The sequence below is a fragment of the Takifugu rubripes genome, chromosome 22, assembly GCF_901000725.2.
Source record: "Takifugu rubripes chromosome 22, fTakRub1.2, whole genome shotgun sequence".
NCBI classification, from domain to species: domain Eukaryota; kingdom Metazoa; phylum Chordata; class Actinopteri; order Tetraodontiformes; family Tetraodontidae; genus Takifugu; species Takifugu rubripes.
In genome coordinates this window covers 11,890,468-11,905,918 of record NC_042306.1, presented here as the reverse complement: position 1 = coordinate 11,905,918, position 15,451 = coordinate 11,890,468, and the positions used below count along the sequence as shown (strand labels likewise).

The following is a 15,451-nucleotide window of genomic DNA, read 5'->3' as shown; positions in this document are numbered from 1 at the left end:
TTATCGCAGGAGAGCTGTTAACGATGATGGATGCTCCAAGGATGTCCCCAGATTCTGGGCCACCTCCACCGGGCCCCCGAAATATCGGGTTCTACTCAGAGCCCTGCATCACAGGCTGAGCATTAGCTCCGTGTCATCTTCACCGTGCATTAGCATGTGGGACTTCCTTTTGATGGAATGCACGTCCATCTGGCGAACTTTGCAAGGCCAAATATTTATGTTTGCGTGTTCCTCGAGTCCACATTTAACGTCTGGCTGCGGGAGATAACAGGAAACGCTACATGCTAAAAAGTGAAGGCGACGGCAGCGTTGGGGTCAGCGTTCGCCGAAGGGTCGCTTCTCAGAGTCCCAAACACGTTCTGTTTACCTCAGACATCCTACGAATGGACTCCGCTGTATTTATTCTTCTTGCTTGTTTAAAAATAAAGATTTCTGAACAAATAGAGACACAGCGGAGACATTAAATTCACCAGAAACAAGGGGGAACGCTGTAAAAGCTTCAGGAGATAGTAAAAACCTCTGACAGGCAACTTTTTCATCAACGCAAAAGCATCCGTCTGCGAATTATTAATTTCTCTGGCAGCCCTTCAACAGTTTTGGAACTGTCGTTAAGTCAGGCTAATGTCACCGCTTTCCTTCAATACTCAAATTAAATCCATCCGTTTTCTGTTAACTGCTAATTATTCTAATTACATCTGAGGAATGTGGCAGCAGCAGGAAATACACCCCCCGGACAAGTCGCCAGGACGCGCACGCTCGTGGAATTCAAGTTTGAGGGTCTGGAATTGACTCCACAACCTTCCCATTGTCAGATATCGCTGGTAAGAATTTCGACACCCTGTGACGTGGCAGAAATGGGACCATTTCTACGTTTGAACCTCAGCTTGGAACCTGTTTCACCATCATCATCATCACCTGTAATTGCGATCATTCTTGTCTGATTTTACTCTCTGCTGAATCTAGAGATGTGCAAGTCATCGCCGGAGCGTCCGCGCACGTCCGAAGCTCCATGTCAGGACAACAAAAGAGCAAAAACCCGGCGAGATAATTAGTCAATTACCGGGCTGCTGTTAATACTTGTAATGCGCGGCGCTGAGAGGAGAGAACGCGCCGTGATGGCAAATAATGAGGCCAAATGAAGAGCAGGTAATGGGGAATGATTAAAGCAGCACCGTGGGTTCTGCTCTGCTCTCCTCTCATCACAACTTGAAGACTCGAGCAGCCTCATCATGATGCACTCGCTCGCCCCGCTTCTCTCTCACTGGTAGGAGGAAGAAAAAGCCGTGAAAGAGGAGCGCTGTGTGCAGGAGCGCCGCTCTCATTCATCCAGCAGCTCTCACCACGGAGGGAGGGGGCCAGCGGCCGCTCTTACGCAGCATTTTCAGAGAAATACCCAAGAACCGCCGGACGCGTGTGCGCGGATGAATGTCGACACGTTTCGGGATGGACGCGTCTGTGCGCGCTCCACCGCCGGTGCAGCACCCCGCCGAGGACCGGGTGGAAGCTCGTCTACCCAAATAAAGTTAAATGAAGTTGGAGTAGAGGCTCGTTCCGGAGGATTCGGTGTGAATTTTTGATTTTATTTTTTCTTCTGGAGTTGACAGGGTCTGCCTGGTTCTTTTGGTTGCATCCGTGCGCCTTTCTGACACGAACTCTGGCTCCGCTGCGCTCCACACCCGCGCAGAAACTCTCACGCTGCTCCGGTGTGTCCTCCTCCCAGTCCCGAGAGAATGAGGAGTCGCTGGGTGAAGCATGAGCTGTCAGGGCATCAGTCATAAGCGGCCGTCTTTGCTATGGGAGAGGGCGGCTCTCGGCTTCCTGCTCTGCTGCTTCGGCTGCTGGACCTCTGGTGCCGCCGGCAGAGCCTCACCCGCCGCCGGACAACGAGGCGACGGCTCGGGCTCCCTCGGATGGCTTCTGTCGGATAAAGGACCCTTTCACCAGTCTCTGGAGTTCACGGAGGCTGCGGAGAGGTACCAGCAGGGCTTCAGCACCCGATACAAGATCTACAGGTGAGCCAGAGTTGGTTAGCTACAGCCTTCAGGTATCCGCCTCACTGACGGGTCCTCTGAGCCAGAAAAATCAGTGAATTCTGCTCTTTGTGCGCACTGCATGATGGTCCTCACAGGTGTGACACCTGCGGGGAATAAGCCGCAGGCTGATGATGCACAAGGTCCCCTCCCTACTCCTGGGTCTAAGTGTTCCGGATGAGGCTGCCAAAAATCCTCAGGCATTCTATCCTGTCTGGGTTTGTTTTGCTGTTTGGACATTTTCATAATTCTGTCATTGCTGATGTTTTCAAATGACCCTGGCAGCTGAAGTTAATCTGCCCACAGAGTCCCCGGCTGCACTTTGCTGCTGCTGCTGCTTTTATGCCTATTGAGGACTTTAGCAGTTTTAAACGAAAGCGTGCCGCCTGATCAGGGACGGCAGGTTATCAGCTCGGATCACCCGTACCAGCCGCAGTGGTGTTTAGTTCAGGAGGATTTTAACCAGAGCAGTCTGTTCTCTTTAGGCTGACGACCTCCTGCCAGATCAGCCATCAAAGCCATTAAACTGACAGGAGCCTGATGGTGTTCTGATATCAGAACAGACAGATCTCTGGAGTCCAGAATGGAGCAAAATGGCCGACTCTGAAGCAACAGTAAAGATTTTAGCGTCACAAAAACAAGTCCAGCTCCATTTAATGCATTCCATTTCCTGCAGTGGTCATGTGTCGCATTTTAAGCTGACCAGCTTTCGCTTGTCTTGCCTCCGACTGGTGCATTCGTAAGCGTGATGGAGTGTTGGGGTGACTTTCCTGCGCCAAATGGTTGAAGGTCTGCAGTAGCCCGCGATGCTAAAACGCAGGCGCCGGAGCCGAGCCGTGGCCGGTGCACCCGAGGTCTCTGTTCTGGACCGAAATTTACGGATGTGTGATTTTGTTATAGTCGTCGTTCTGGGCCGACCTTCATGCGTTCTGTGGTGGACAGTCCGAGAGAGGATCTTTTATGCTCTTTTGTAGCTGCGGTGAGCTTTATAAGGCCACTATCTCCACCATCTTTAATTCTGATGTCTGGAGGCCACCTCTATAGATGCATTTAATAATTAGAGAAAAATCGCCCATTGTGACAACGCAGAGGACAGATTATACTCTCCAAAGACATAGTAACGCTTAAGGCTCTTTTCTTTTTTTTTTAAAGTCAATGCAGAAGCCTGAAAAATACCTCCTGACTTCTTTCTCCCAGCGGCGGAGGATGAAGGAGGATTTAGGTGGAATGACTTCAGCTGAGACCCTCCTGTAGCTTAAAATCATCCCTCTTGAGAGACGGATTGAAGCTGTTTTTAATGTTGAACGAATGGTGGGTGGGTGGGTGGGGGGGGGGGGGGGGGGGACCCCACATTTATTGAATTAAAGTAGAGGACAGGACAATGTTTCACGCTGTCCCCACAGAAATAATCTCCACGTGCTTTTACACAGCCTCCGGGGTTAAAGCCTGCACCCTTGTGGACTCCTGCCACAGCCTGAACGCCGCTCAGGATGCATCTGCGCACATTTCTCTACTGGAAGGAGCGGTTTTCAAACTACTGCAGACACCCCTCCCCATGTCTCCATCACCTCAGAGAAAAGAAAGGGGCAACATGTGGTGCTGTGGAGGAGGCGGGCGTGGAAGGTCTGTGGCATCAGCGTCAGGATCTCTGTGAACACAAGTCGCAGCCGGCCTGAGAGAACCGCTCCACACACCAACTGGGTTGCCATTAATATTCATAACCTGAGCCCGACAACACTGACCAGGTTACACCAGACGGCAGCTTCCTCCACAACACAGCACTCAAACAAACGCGTCAGACGGCTCAACTCCTTATTGGCCAAGGTTGCATGGATCTGACATAAAGGTGCTGCCATCTAGAGTCCAGGAGGCCAGGAAGGGTGACAGCGAGGTTTTAAGACAGATCGGAAGGTTTCGGCCAAACTAAAGGGACGTTTAAACAGGCAGACAAACCCAGAACATCAGGCAGTCACATGGCATCAATTATCCCACACATGAGCCCAACACAACAAGACAGGGGGCGGGGTTGGTTGGACACAGGTGAGATAGCTGAAGGTAATCAGGGGGGCGGGGTTGGTTGGACACAGGTGAGATAGCTGAAGGTAATCAGGGGGGAGGGGCAGGTTGGACACAGGTGAGATAGCTGAAGGTAATCAGGGGGGAGGGGCAGGTTGGACACAGGTGAGATAGCTGAAGGTAATCAGGGGGCGGGGCAGGTTGGACACAGGTGAGATAGCTGAAGGTAATCAGGGGGGGCGGGGTTGGTTGGACACAGGTGAGATAGCTGAAGGTAATCAGGGGGGAGGGGCAGGTTGGACACAGGTGAGATAGCTGAAGGTAATCGGGGGGAGGAGCAGGTTGGACACAGGTGAGATAGCTGAATGTAATCAGGGGGGCGGGGTTGGTTGGACACAGGTGAGATAGCTGAACGTAATCGGGGGCGGGGTTGGTTGGACACAGGTGAGATAGCTGAAGGTAATCGGGGGGGGCAGGTTGGACACAGGTGAGATAGCTGAAGGTAATCATGGGGGAGGGGCAGGTTGGACACAGGTGAGATAGCTGAAGGTAATCAGGGGGGAGGGGCAGGTTGGACACAGGTGAGATAGCTGAAGGTAATCAGGGGGCGGGGCAGGTTGGACACAGGTGAGATAGCTGAAGGTAATCAGGGGGCGGGGCAGGTTGGACACAGGTGAGATAGCTGAAGGTAATCAGGGGGAGGGGCAGGTTGGACACAGGTGAGATAGCTGAACGTAATCGGGGGCGGGGTTGGTTGAACACAGGTGAGATAGCTGAACGTAATCAGGGGGGAGGGGCAGGTTGGACACAGGTGAGATAGCTGAAGGTAATCAGGGGGAGGGGCAGGTTGGACACAGGTGAGATAGCTGAAGGTAATCAGGGGGGAGGGGCAGGTTGGACACAGGTGAGATAGCTGAACGTAATCGGGGGCGGGGTTGGTTGGACACAGGTGAGATAGCTGAAGGTAATCGGGGTTAGGACGGACGGACGCCAGGAAAAAAACAAAAAAAGCACATTCACAAGTGTTTATTAAACTAATATGCTAATATATTCATTTGGATCAAACACACGGTGGTCAATTAAAATAAAGTTATAATAAATGTCCAGGCTTCAAAGGATCCTTGTCAAAGTTCACGATCTGAACTCCTCTTGAAGTCTGAGCCCCCGTTTTATTTCCAGGGACTCTCAAGGGAAGCTGATAACAAATGAGCATCTTTTTCTCTCCTTTTTGTGGATTTAATTCTGCTTTTTCCAGCTCAGGCTTTAGCCTGCTCAGTTGCAGGAAGGTTTAATGCATTCCAAATCCTGCCTCCCCCAATAAAAAAAACCCTTGAAAATAGTGTATAAATGCAGAATAACAGAGATGTGACCTCCGTTCCAACTCTGGCAATTATAGGTTGTTTTTTTTTGTATTTTGAAAAAATAAATTTTAATTTAAGAGTTTCAAATATTTCTGCTCAAATGCAAATGAGTCAGAATATTGGCTGCCGTTATTCCAATGGGTGCAATGAATGAATGAATGCACTTTTTTAGCTGGTAATTTAGTCGCTCCTGATTGGCCAGGCAGTCGATCTTCGTGTGTGTGTGTGTGTGTGTGGGGGGGACTTGCATTTGAACGACATCAGAGATGTGCTATTTTTAACGTGCAGAGAGGTTCGTGGATGTGACTCACCTCCTAATAAAGAATTAAAGGGAAAAATGTACTTTTCTGTCAGGCTAACGCGGCATATTGTTGAATGGGTAGTGCAGTCAGTGCGCTCGACTGATGATGAATGTAAGACACTCACTCAAACACACACACACACACACACACACACACACACACACACACACACACACACACACACACACACACACACACACACACACACACACAGAGCTTGTTTAACAGACACCTGGGGCTCTACGCGCCTCCCAAACGCGACACAAATGCGTCTGCTCGTGATGTGTTTCCAGGGAGTTTGGTCGATGGAAGGTCAACAGCCTGGCAGCGGAGAGGCGGGTCGCCGTGGGAGGCAGCGGAGGCCTATCTCTGCCCCTCGATCCCGACTTCCAGCACACCGTCCGCCAGCTGGGGAGGCGGCCGACCCTGCAAACCATTACAGAGAGCCTGATCAGGAAATACGGCACTCACCTCCTTCTCTCCGCCACTCTGGGAGGTACAGTCGAACACGCCGGGCTTCAAAGCCAGCCGGTTTCACACTTTCTCTAATGTGTTCTGGGATATTCACACATGGGGCCTGAGTTCTAACGTCTGTTAACACGAGGGGGGGGACCATTTTTCTGTATATTTTTGGCCCAGTGATAATATATTTTATTCATCGTCCTCATTTCGGGTTTTAACACAGCGGAATGGATGTTTTCTTTTGATGTGAAGTTTGCTTTGATCTTCTTCAAGGTCAGCGGGGTCAGGGGTCCCTCTACCAGTCAAAGAGCAACAACGATGTGGACCCAAGCAGCAGCATGAAACACACTAACAGCTTATTTCAACCTTAAGTTAAAGTCACTGAAAATCAATTCAGCTGCGATATGAAAGTTTATCATTTATACATCAAGCAAACACACTCAGCTGAACTCTGGCAGAGCAGAAAAGTTCCATTTTGCTCTGTAATATCACCTTTTGTTGACTTTGATATGTTCAATGCCGCACTGAAAAGTGAAATTCACGTTAAACCGCTGAAATCAAATAGAAAAGTGGCGCCCGAAGCTCCCAAGTGATGCTCTTTGTCCTTTATTCATGCTAGTCTGGTGTTTCTCTTTGGCTGAAACTGTTTTTATTCCAGAGACTCCATTTGACATCTGAGGGGCCGTATCGATCAGCTACAGCATCCTTTGATAAAAGTCCTTTAACGAGGACGTGCAAAGGTCTGCGCGCTGCTAAATGTCAAGTAACAAAGTAAACAACAGCAGCATTTTTGCAGGCTGGTTTAAAGCATTTAGGTCTGGGTTTAAGACGCCGACCAGTGGAGAGACGACAGGAGGAGACCGAGTGCTTCGGATCGCATTTGAAATTTTTGTAATTTTTTTTGGGGGGTGATAAATTATGTGGAGATGCTCCAGTGGACTCCAAGATGAAAACTATAAATCTGAGAATGGGCGCGACCTGTCCTCTTTTACAGCAGATTCCCCGGCTGCCCTGGCCGTCCCACCACTCTTAGACCCGTTTTTATTTAAGTCAAATCAAATTGATTTGATTTGATTTAAGTTGCTCTTGTTTCATAATGTTTATGCAATACCGTCCTAATCGGATAAAGTCTGAATGTAATTGGTTGATTCTGAAACATTTTGCCCTAAATATGTGTGCTTTTTTATTATTAATCCACCATGGTTTCATCGTGTTTTCCAGCTAAAACGAAATCCCGCAAAACCTAGTGTCCATGTAAGTAACGACACCCTGAGCAGCAAAAGAAATAAAATTTGAAATTTGCAGCTAAAGAAGCAGCATCAATTCCTCGCAGCTCAGGCAGAAATTCTTTGAAAAGCTTCCTCTGTCACAGCTTTTCTGTGTTAAGTGTTAAACTTTGACTTCACTTACAACTCAGTGTTTTTTTGGTTTCTTCCCGATGTGGGTCGGTGGTTCTGGATCGCGATCTCTATTCGAACGTCTCCTCTCTGAAGGAAACCTGTCGTTTAGCAACTGTTAGCCCCACTCGATCTTCCCGCCAATCAGAAAAGACTCGGATGTTTCAGAAATTCTGATTCATTTTTCATAATTGAGCTGAGGTTTTTTTTAAAGGCACTTTTCTCTCTGACCTTGTCCGCGAGGGCTTCATATCTCATCTTTGCAGCCGCAGGCGCATGAATAGTTTCACATTAATAAACGCTAAACTGCAGTAAAACGGGCCGCTCCCGTCAACAGAGGCACTAGATCAGGAGGCACTCGTGTCACTTTGGAAGGCGATTTTCATCGTTCAGTTCGGAGAAGTTGTTTTGTAATGGTGCGCCATCTGGCTAGCGCTGATTAGCGGCTATAAAAAGGCACTAATTAAATGGCCTGAGTTCTTATATATTTATTCTTCTGGTCGGATTGGGAGAAACTGCGATGTGCTTCTCTCTGAGGGAGGAAAATGCATGTGTGGGGGACCCTATAAATCTCCAGGTGATTGACAGCTTATTTGAAAAGAATATTTGAGGCGTTATTTCTTTTCTGACCTGTCTGTAGATGAAAATCACTATTTGCGCAGGTATTTACTATAAATCCTTCTCCTCGGGCGGCAGACAGGCTCCATCAGAGCTAAATGTCAACTTAAGCACCGAGATGCTCTTCAAGTTGTGATTTTAGAAGAAAGACCCGACATGTTACTGATGTTAAAGGTGGATTTCACTGTAAACCACGAACGCAACCTCCGCTCGCTGAACCCGAGATGTTCGCTGCCTCGTCGTGATGGCGCATCATTAAAAGATGCTTCTTTTTTCCACGCGTCGCACTTGTTTATGCAGATTAAATTAATGATGATTAGCTTTTCTGCAAATTTATGCTACACAGCTCCGTGTTTTACACAGCTTCATATTAATGGTGTATGCACAGCCGCACCGGCGGCTCGCATCCCAGCTCTGTTTGGTAATTAGTTCGGGTCAGGATAATAAAGCCTATTCAAATAATTATGGTGAATTCTCTAATCAGCTTTCTGTGGTTTGCACTTTCGGCCTTTTCTTTAAGACGCCACAGCACTTCATCAGAGCTGCGCTCTCCGCCCTGAAAAGATGCTAATGAGCGGTGATTAGTGCTGCTCTGTCGGAGCTAATGACGCTCTTGTTCTCTCCGTCTGACTCTCAATCAGGAGAGGAGTCTCTGACCATATTTGTGGACAAGCGGAAGCTCAGCCAGGAGCCCCCGTCTCTCTCTGGGGCCGACAGAAGCCCCGACGGCGGCAGCAGCTCCAACACCTCCGGGACCGTCACCCTGGAGGCGCTCCACCAGCTGGCTGCCTCCTACTTCACCGACCGGGAGAGCACCCTGCGCCGGCTGCACCACCTCCAGATCGCGTCCTCCGCCGTACGGGTACGCGTCAGTCGAGGCACCGTTGGCAGCGCCTCGGGATTTGTTGGTATCCCGAAAAAGCAACATGATTTTTAAAATATCAAGGTGGAGTTTCCCGGTTTAGAGTCAAATTCACGGAATATTTATGAATGAACTGCAGCCTAGATGTGTTTTATCCCCTTTGTTTTAGTTTACAGAACGTAAGAACACGCACAAATCGGAGGCAACGCTGAGCCTGTCTGATTTAAGTCCCTGCATTGCTCATAATTTCTTTAAAATGTCTTCAAATGCAAGAAAAAAGTTTTACTGATGTACAATTTACCATTTTTATTGTGTATTTCGGAAAGGCCGATGTTAAACATGACATATGACACTACGAAGTGATGGTGATACATCATTGATATTCTCTTTTATAAACTTTATGATATATTTAGCATTTAAACCCGAAGGTCGACAGATAAAACTTCCATGTTCGCGACAGATTCGTCTGTGTTGACTCTAACTTGCAGGTTTTCACTCTGGAAACCTGGAGATCAGGCACACAAATCCCTTAAATCTCAGCTCAAGGACTTTGTAACCTGCGTAATCAGGTGGGATTAAGAACAAATGCTTGTTTAACGATTTGGGCTGCGGTCACCCCGAGGCCACAGGACGGCCTACCTGTCAACTTCACTGGCAGACCCTTTTTTTCTATAAGTACAACTTTGATAGAAGTGGGTATTGTCAGATTCTTCTCACTGGTCTCCACTCGTGAGAAGCTCAACGGCGCCCAAGTGAATCTTCTTCGACAAGCTTGCACTGCTGTTGAAGTTTCCTGGGGCCATTCCCAGTGGCTCATGGGCAGTATGGGGGTCAACCCTTGTCTGACCATCAGGGAGGCTGAATAGCTATCAAAATGAATTACCGCAAATAGAAAATTCCTCGCATTTGATCACAAATACGAACATTTCCAGCAATTATCTGCTTTGCAATCTGCGTTTCCGTAATCTGAATTGCCGGGATTCTGGTCCAGGACCACAGGAATTGCCTGGATGGATCCAGAAGTTCTCTGGGACTCCACCTTCCTGCTTGCACCCTTCCAGGAGGACTGAGTGGCTCAGCAGTCGCGGCTTCCGTATTATAAAACAGCAATCATCCATTTTATCATCTGAAGTGGCTATTAGAGCTCACGCATTAATCAGCCCGAGGAGCAAATGTAGATGCTAAAGTGAGCTGCCACTGATGAAGACAAGTTCCCCCCCCTCCAAAAAACTGAGAGCATGTTGCTTCGGATATGCATCACTTTGACGAATTAAATATATTATTCCATTAATTTCCAGGCAGGCTGGCTTCTGTGTGGAGTTGAGACAGATTAAGGATCTGAGCCGGAGAAAAAGAGGCAAGAGGGAGATAAATAGCAGATTTTCACAGGGACGTAAAGCAGCACCTGCAGAACGTGGTCATTTGTTTCAATGGGACACTGAAGTGATGATTCAGTGTGAAATATGAAGGAATCAGAATGTAGCGCCGCACTAATATGTAGCCGTTTTCAGCGTTGCCGAATTAATGCGGGATCCAGAATTTGGCAACACTCGAGGAGAATCGGCTCGGTTTGATCCAGATTAGCAGATTATTGATTGGAGGGTTTTCGCACTAATTCTCTGAGGACTTACCTCAAAAACAAAACATTTCCTGCATGGTAACTCTAAGGGCTGTCCTCCTCTGCAGGTGACGGAAACCAGAACTGGGCCCCTCGGGTGCAGCAACTATGACAACCTGGACACGGTGAGCTCTGTGCTGGTGCACAGTCCAGAAAACAAAGTCCAGCTTCAAGGTAAAAGTCCTGAATGGGAGCTCTTCATATTCAGGACTACTGTCATGTGGAGGCTTTGAGGCAGCAAGAGCAGAACTGGTCTGTTCAAAATCCACAGTAATAAGTTTGAAATGAGTTGTAACTACCTTTGCCTTTTGTGAAATAACTGCACTTTTAGTGCTGCATGATGCCTTTCTACAAGTAATTTTTACTCCCAATAGGACTGCAGGTCATCCTGCCCGGGTACCTGCAGAGCCTCTTCATCCAGGCGGCTCTGAATTACATCGGCTGTAAATCCGAAGGCCAGTTTGTGTGTCAGAGCGGCGACTGCTGGTGTGAATGCAGCCTGGCGTTTCCCCAGTGCAACTGCCCTCACTCCGATTTAGATACCCTGGAGAACAACCTGCTGCGCATTAGAGAGGCCTGGAGGACGGTCAACCGGGAGTTTCAGGAATCTGGTGGGTCAGGTGCTTTACTCCTATCTTCACCTCATGCTAAGCTTACTAGCTGGCAGCGTGCAATTTTACCCAGGTCCTCCGATCGGATGGTCGGATGGTGCCTTTGTTTTCAAGATTATGCAGAAACTGCTGGATGAACAAAAAAGGAGGTGGGAGGAAAAGGCCAAAGGTGCTCTCATTACATGCAGAAGTTGCAAATAAAGGGGCAGATCCAAGAATTTTAATGTAAGGGGGCTCGTGGATGGCAGTAGTGAAGGGAGGAAATCAAATCCTTAAAGGAAGGCATCATCTGCATACATCTGACAACACTTGTCTACAATCCCCAGTCCTGTCCACCAAAGCCCGGAGTGGGGGGGGGGGGGGGGGGGGCTGGTCTTCCTTTATGCAACATTGGTCGATCTGATCCCCAGCAGAATGTTCATAGCTCTAATCGTGGACTCTCTGTTTGTTATGTGAGTTTTTGCCACATTAAAAAAGCCATCCTATAGCCTTCAGCTCCCCTCTTCTGTTGCAACTACATCATAAAGCAGCCATGCAAAAAAGAACTTACGAGCGTCGACAAGAACACTGGCTGGTGAAAGTGTTTTAATTACCACAAAAAACAGCAACATTATGGAGAGGATTAGTAGCCCCGGCTGACATTTACACAGTCAGTTATGCAGAAATTTGCAGAAAGCCTATTTTGTAGCACCCATTAAAACCTTTTTGGGGAAACTAAGCTAATGCTACGCTGTTTTACTTGTACGGTTCTACACTTAGACATCCTGATGCTGAACATCAGGTGGAGTTTTGACACAGCGGCCTGTCATAAGGAAGTTGAATGCTTCAGCTTTGAGTCTATTTTGGGATTGCTACAAAGGTGTCACAGTTAAAACACTCACCCCACCCCCTTGAAGAACATCTGGATCCTTTGGAAGACGATGCGATTTTCATGTTCATACGTCAGCCAGTGAAGCCAATAAGCCATTTCTTTTCACACATTTGCGTTGATGAGGTCAGAGGACGTCATATCTTTTGTTTTAATAATTAATTGGTCACCTTTCGATCTCTGGCAGGTCGATTTCGCTCCTCCAGAGAAAAAAAAAACCTCTTTCTTGGCTGCTGCTGTTGCAGTGTTTATTTTTCTGGGGCAAATAATGGAAAGTAGAGACATTTTTAATATTCTTCTCTCACAACTCATAGCCAGACGCACTTGACTTATTCATGCTCTTTTCCCTTCCAGAGGAGTTCCAAAACTTTGTTGGGAACCTGCCAACAAACCACGCCGTAAACATATCCGGCGTGGAACTGTTGTGGAGGGCCGATGCCAACCTGCCCCAGCGCTACCGGCAACTGGAGACCAGCAGCAACCAACTCTTCGCCAAGGCTCGCCGCACCGCTAACAAGCTCTTCAGCCTCAGCAAGAGGTGCCAGAAACAGCCCAGAATAGTCCTGCAGAGGCCGAGGTGAGAGGCAGACGGGGGAACCACGGGGGGAAGGGTATTTACGCCGCAGCCCGTTAACTCCAGTTTCTCCAAAACACGTATAATTATGAGGGTAACTCATGCGCCAGGCGCTGAGGGAACTCAGCGGAGCGAGACGGCGATTATTAGAAGACACCGCCGGAAAAGTTATCAAGGTGTGAGTTGAGTAGTGCTGACAGGAGCAGAGCCGGGATCAAGTCAGTCCACACAGACGTGGTTTCAAACCGTTCGACAGTCAATCCCACCTTAACGCCGCCTCCTCGTTGTTGGTGTTTATTACCATTGCCGCTTGGAGCAGAGCTCCTGGAGCTGGACGCTGTCACTGAGGAATCAGAGAGGAAGTCACGGCTCCACTAAGGATTTAAGGCCCTCGCAAGGTTGCTCTATTTTTGGTCAGGGAAAATAAACCGAATGACGCAATCAATCGGGTTCCCAGTCAAATGCATCCTCGTTCCTTCAATTACACATCTTTATCGCTGCTTTTCTGCTTGTAGAAAGGAAATTCAGCAGCAGCGTCTCAGGGCAATGGATTTTTCAGCTTCTTGGCTGTGCTGTGGATATTATGCTTGAGGAGAGGCAACATAAGAAGATTCAGACATTGTTTATGAGGCATATTCATCCATTTGTATGGCTGTATCAGCCTGTGTGTGCCATCACCGCTCAGCCGTACCGGATTCACTATATTTAATTCATACTTTCCTGAAAAGCTGGATTATTTTTCTTATGCTAAACATTTGCCTCGTTGCAGGATTGCATAAACACAGAGGCGCCTCTGCATGCAGAAGATAGGAATTCAATATTATGCTAAAAACCAATATGGCAGAATAGTTGAGGACAGAGGGACGTGTCTCTGTCAATATTTTAGGAAGGCGGAATTATCTTGTCAAATATTTGTGGCTTTAGAGTTGGGATTTGATACATTTCCCTTTGTTGGAAACCAAGAGTGCAGTCGAACAGCACAGAAACACGGAGTTCCATGGAGACGGCATGGTTGATTTGTTCAGTAAGCTGTTTCTGCTCAAAAGTCCAGATTGTGGAGGTCAAAATTCCATCTTTATGAGAAGCTCACCCACAAAAGTTGGCAAGTCTTGAACTAAGTCTTTCATCTAACTTTCCTCTTTTTCAGGGCTTTGAAATTCTGGCTGAACTACGCTCTTTCAATTCTGTACTGCAGCGAGAACAACCAGGTGGGCGTGTACAGCGAGGAGAACCACAGTTGCTCCTGCCCCTACGTCCACCCTTCCTGCCAGGTCCTCATCCCCTGCTCTGTAGGTGACGGTCAGCGCTGTGCCTCCTGTTCCTCCGAGAACCGGACGCGGTGCTCCAGCTGCAACCCAGGTTTCACCTTGACCCAGGGCATCTGTCGGCCGGCCGTGCCGGACCCTACAGACCCATACCTTGGCCTCGAGAGTGACCGCGACTTGCAGGACCTGGAGCTGCGCTACCTGCTCCAGCGGCGTGACCCACGCATTGGTCTGCACGCCGTGTTTGTGAGCAACGACATGCGCATCAACACTTGGTTCGACCCGTCCTGGAGAAAGAGGATGTTGCTCACTCTCAAGAGCAACCGGGTGAAGTCCAACCGGGTTCACATACTTCTTGGGATCGCCCTCCAGGTCTGTCTGACCCGGAACAGCACTCTGGAGCCGGCACTGTCTGTTTTTGTGAATCCTTTCGGGGGCAGCCACTCGGAAAGCTGGACCATGCCCATAGGTCAGCACGGATACCCTGACTGGGAGCGGACCAAGCTGGATCTGCCGCTGGACTGCTACAACTGGACGTTGACTCTGGGAAACAGATGGAAAAGCTTTTTCGAGACGGTTCACTTCTACCTGAGGAGCCGCACCAGGGACTTTGGAGTAGCCAGTGGAAACAAGACAATGTACTATGACTCCGTGGAGGGGGCAGAGCAGTCCAACATCGGCTACATGAAGGTGAACAGCATGCAGCTGTTTGGATACAGCGTGTACTTCGACCCCGAGGCGATCCAGGACTTGATCCTGCAGATAGACTACCCGTACACTCAGGGATCGCAGGACTCGGCCTTGCTGCAGCTGGTGGAGCTGCGCTACAGGGTGAACCGCCTCTCTCCCCCGGGAGCCGCGCACGTGGATCTGTTCGCCTGTCTGCTCCGTCATAGACTCAAACTGTCCGGCGCAGACGTGACTAGAATACTTGCAGCCCTACAAGCTTTCAGTGCCAGGCAACCAAACTATGTGGAGTACGAAGCGAACAAACTGTGCAGCTAAGAGGTTTCATGGTTTTCTATTATTTCCTTGCAGAACAAGCCCATATTATTTGTCAGCTGGATTTATTGTGTTGAGCGTGCTGTTCATTCCTCAAGGCTTCTTTGTACATTTGCGTGCCGAGTTAACGTTGATGGTTTTAACGTTTCAGTGTTTTATGGAATAAAAGTCCTTGAAAAGTTGGCTTTCATAACTGAGAAATGTGGGAAAACTACAGTTATTTCACCAATTATCAAAGCTCCAGAAGTTGAAATTTTCTTAAATCTAAAAGGGTATTTTTATTATCATCCCTCTCAACATTATTTGGATTAAGTCAAGGTCAGCTGCACACAAACCACGTGCTCCTCGTCCATGTCTTGAAATCTACGGATGAGGTGTTTAAATTGTGAATATTCTATTATTACTGTAAAGGATTCTGGCTACTGGCTCTTTGCGTCTGTGTGAGCTTGGATCTATGTGGGTTTG

General features: G+C 48.4%; 1 protein-coding gene across 3 annotated transcripts; it reads left to right on the top strand.

Moving 5' to 3' along the window:
• The first annotated feature begins 1,900 nt into the window (after positions 1–1,900).
• On the top strand, positions 1,901–15,187 carry LOC101078723 (BMP/retinoic acid-inducible neural-specific protein 3-like). Of its 3 annotated transcripts, XM_029831417.1 has the most exons (8): positions 1,901–2,012; positions 3,461–3,653; positions 6,003–6,205; positions 8,828–9,048; positions 10,735–10,840; positions 11,041–11,277; positions 12,500–12,722; positions 13,867–15,187. In XM_029831417.1, exons 2-8 carry the CDS (start codon positions 3,586–3,588, stop codon positions 14,987–14,989), a joined length of 2,181 nt encoding a protein of 726 aa, XP_029687277.1. In that variant the 5' UTR covers positions 1,901–2,012; positions 3,461–3,585; the 3' UTR covers positions 14,990–15,187. The 3 variants fall into 3 exon arrangements, with proteins under 3 accessions (XP_029687277.1, XP_029687278.1, XP_011614935.1); XM_029831418.1 differs by lacking the exons at positions 1,901–2,012; positions 3,461–3,653 and adding an exon at positions 5,690–5,820; XM_011616633.2 differs by lacking the exons at positions 1,901–2,012; positions 3,461–3,653; positions 6,003–6,205 and adding an exon at positions 7,623–8,145.
• The last annotated feature ends 264 nt before the right edge of the window (positions 15,188–15,451 follow it).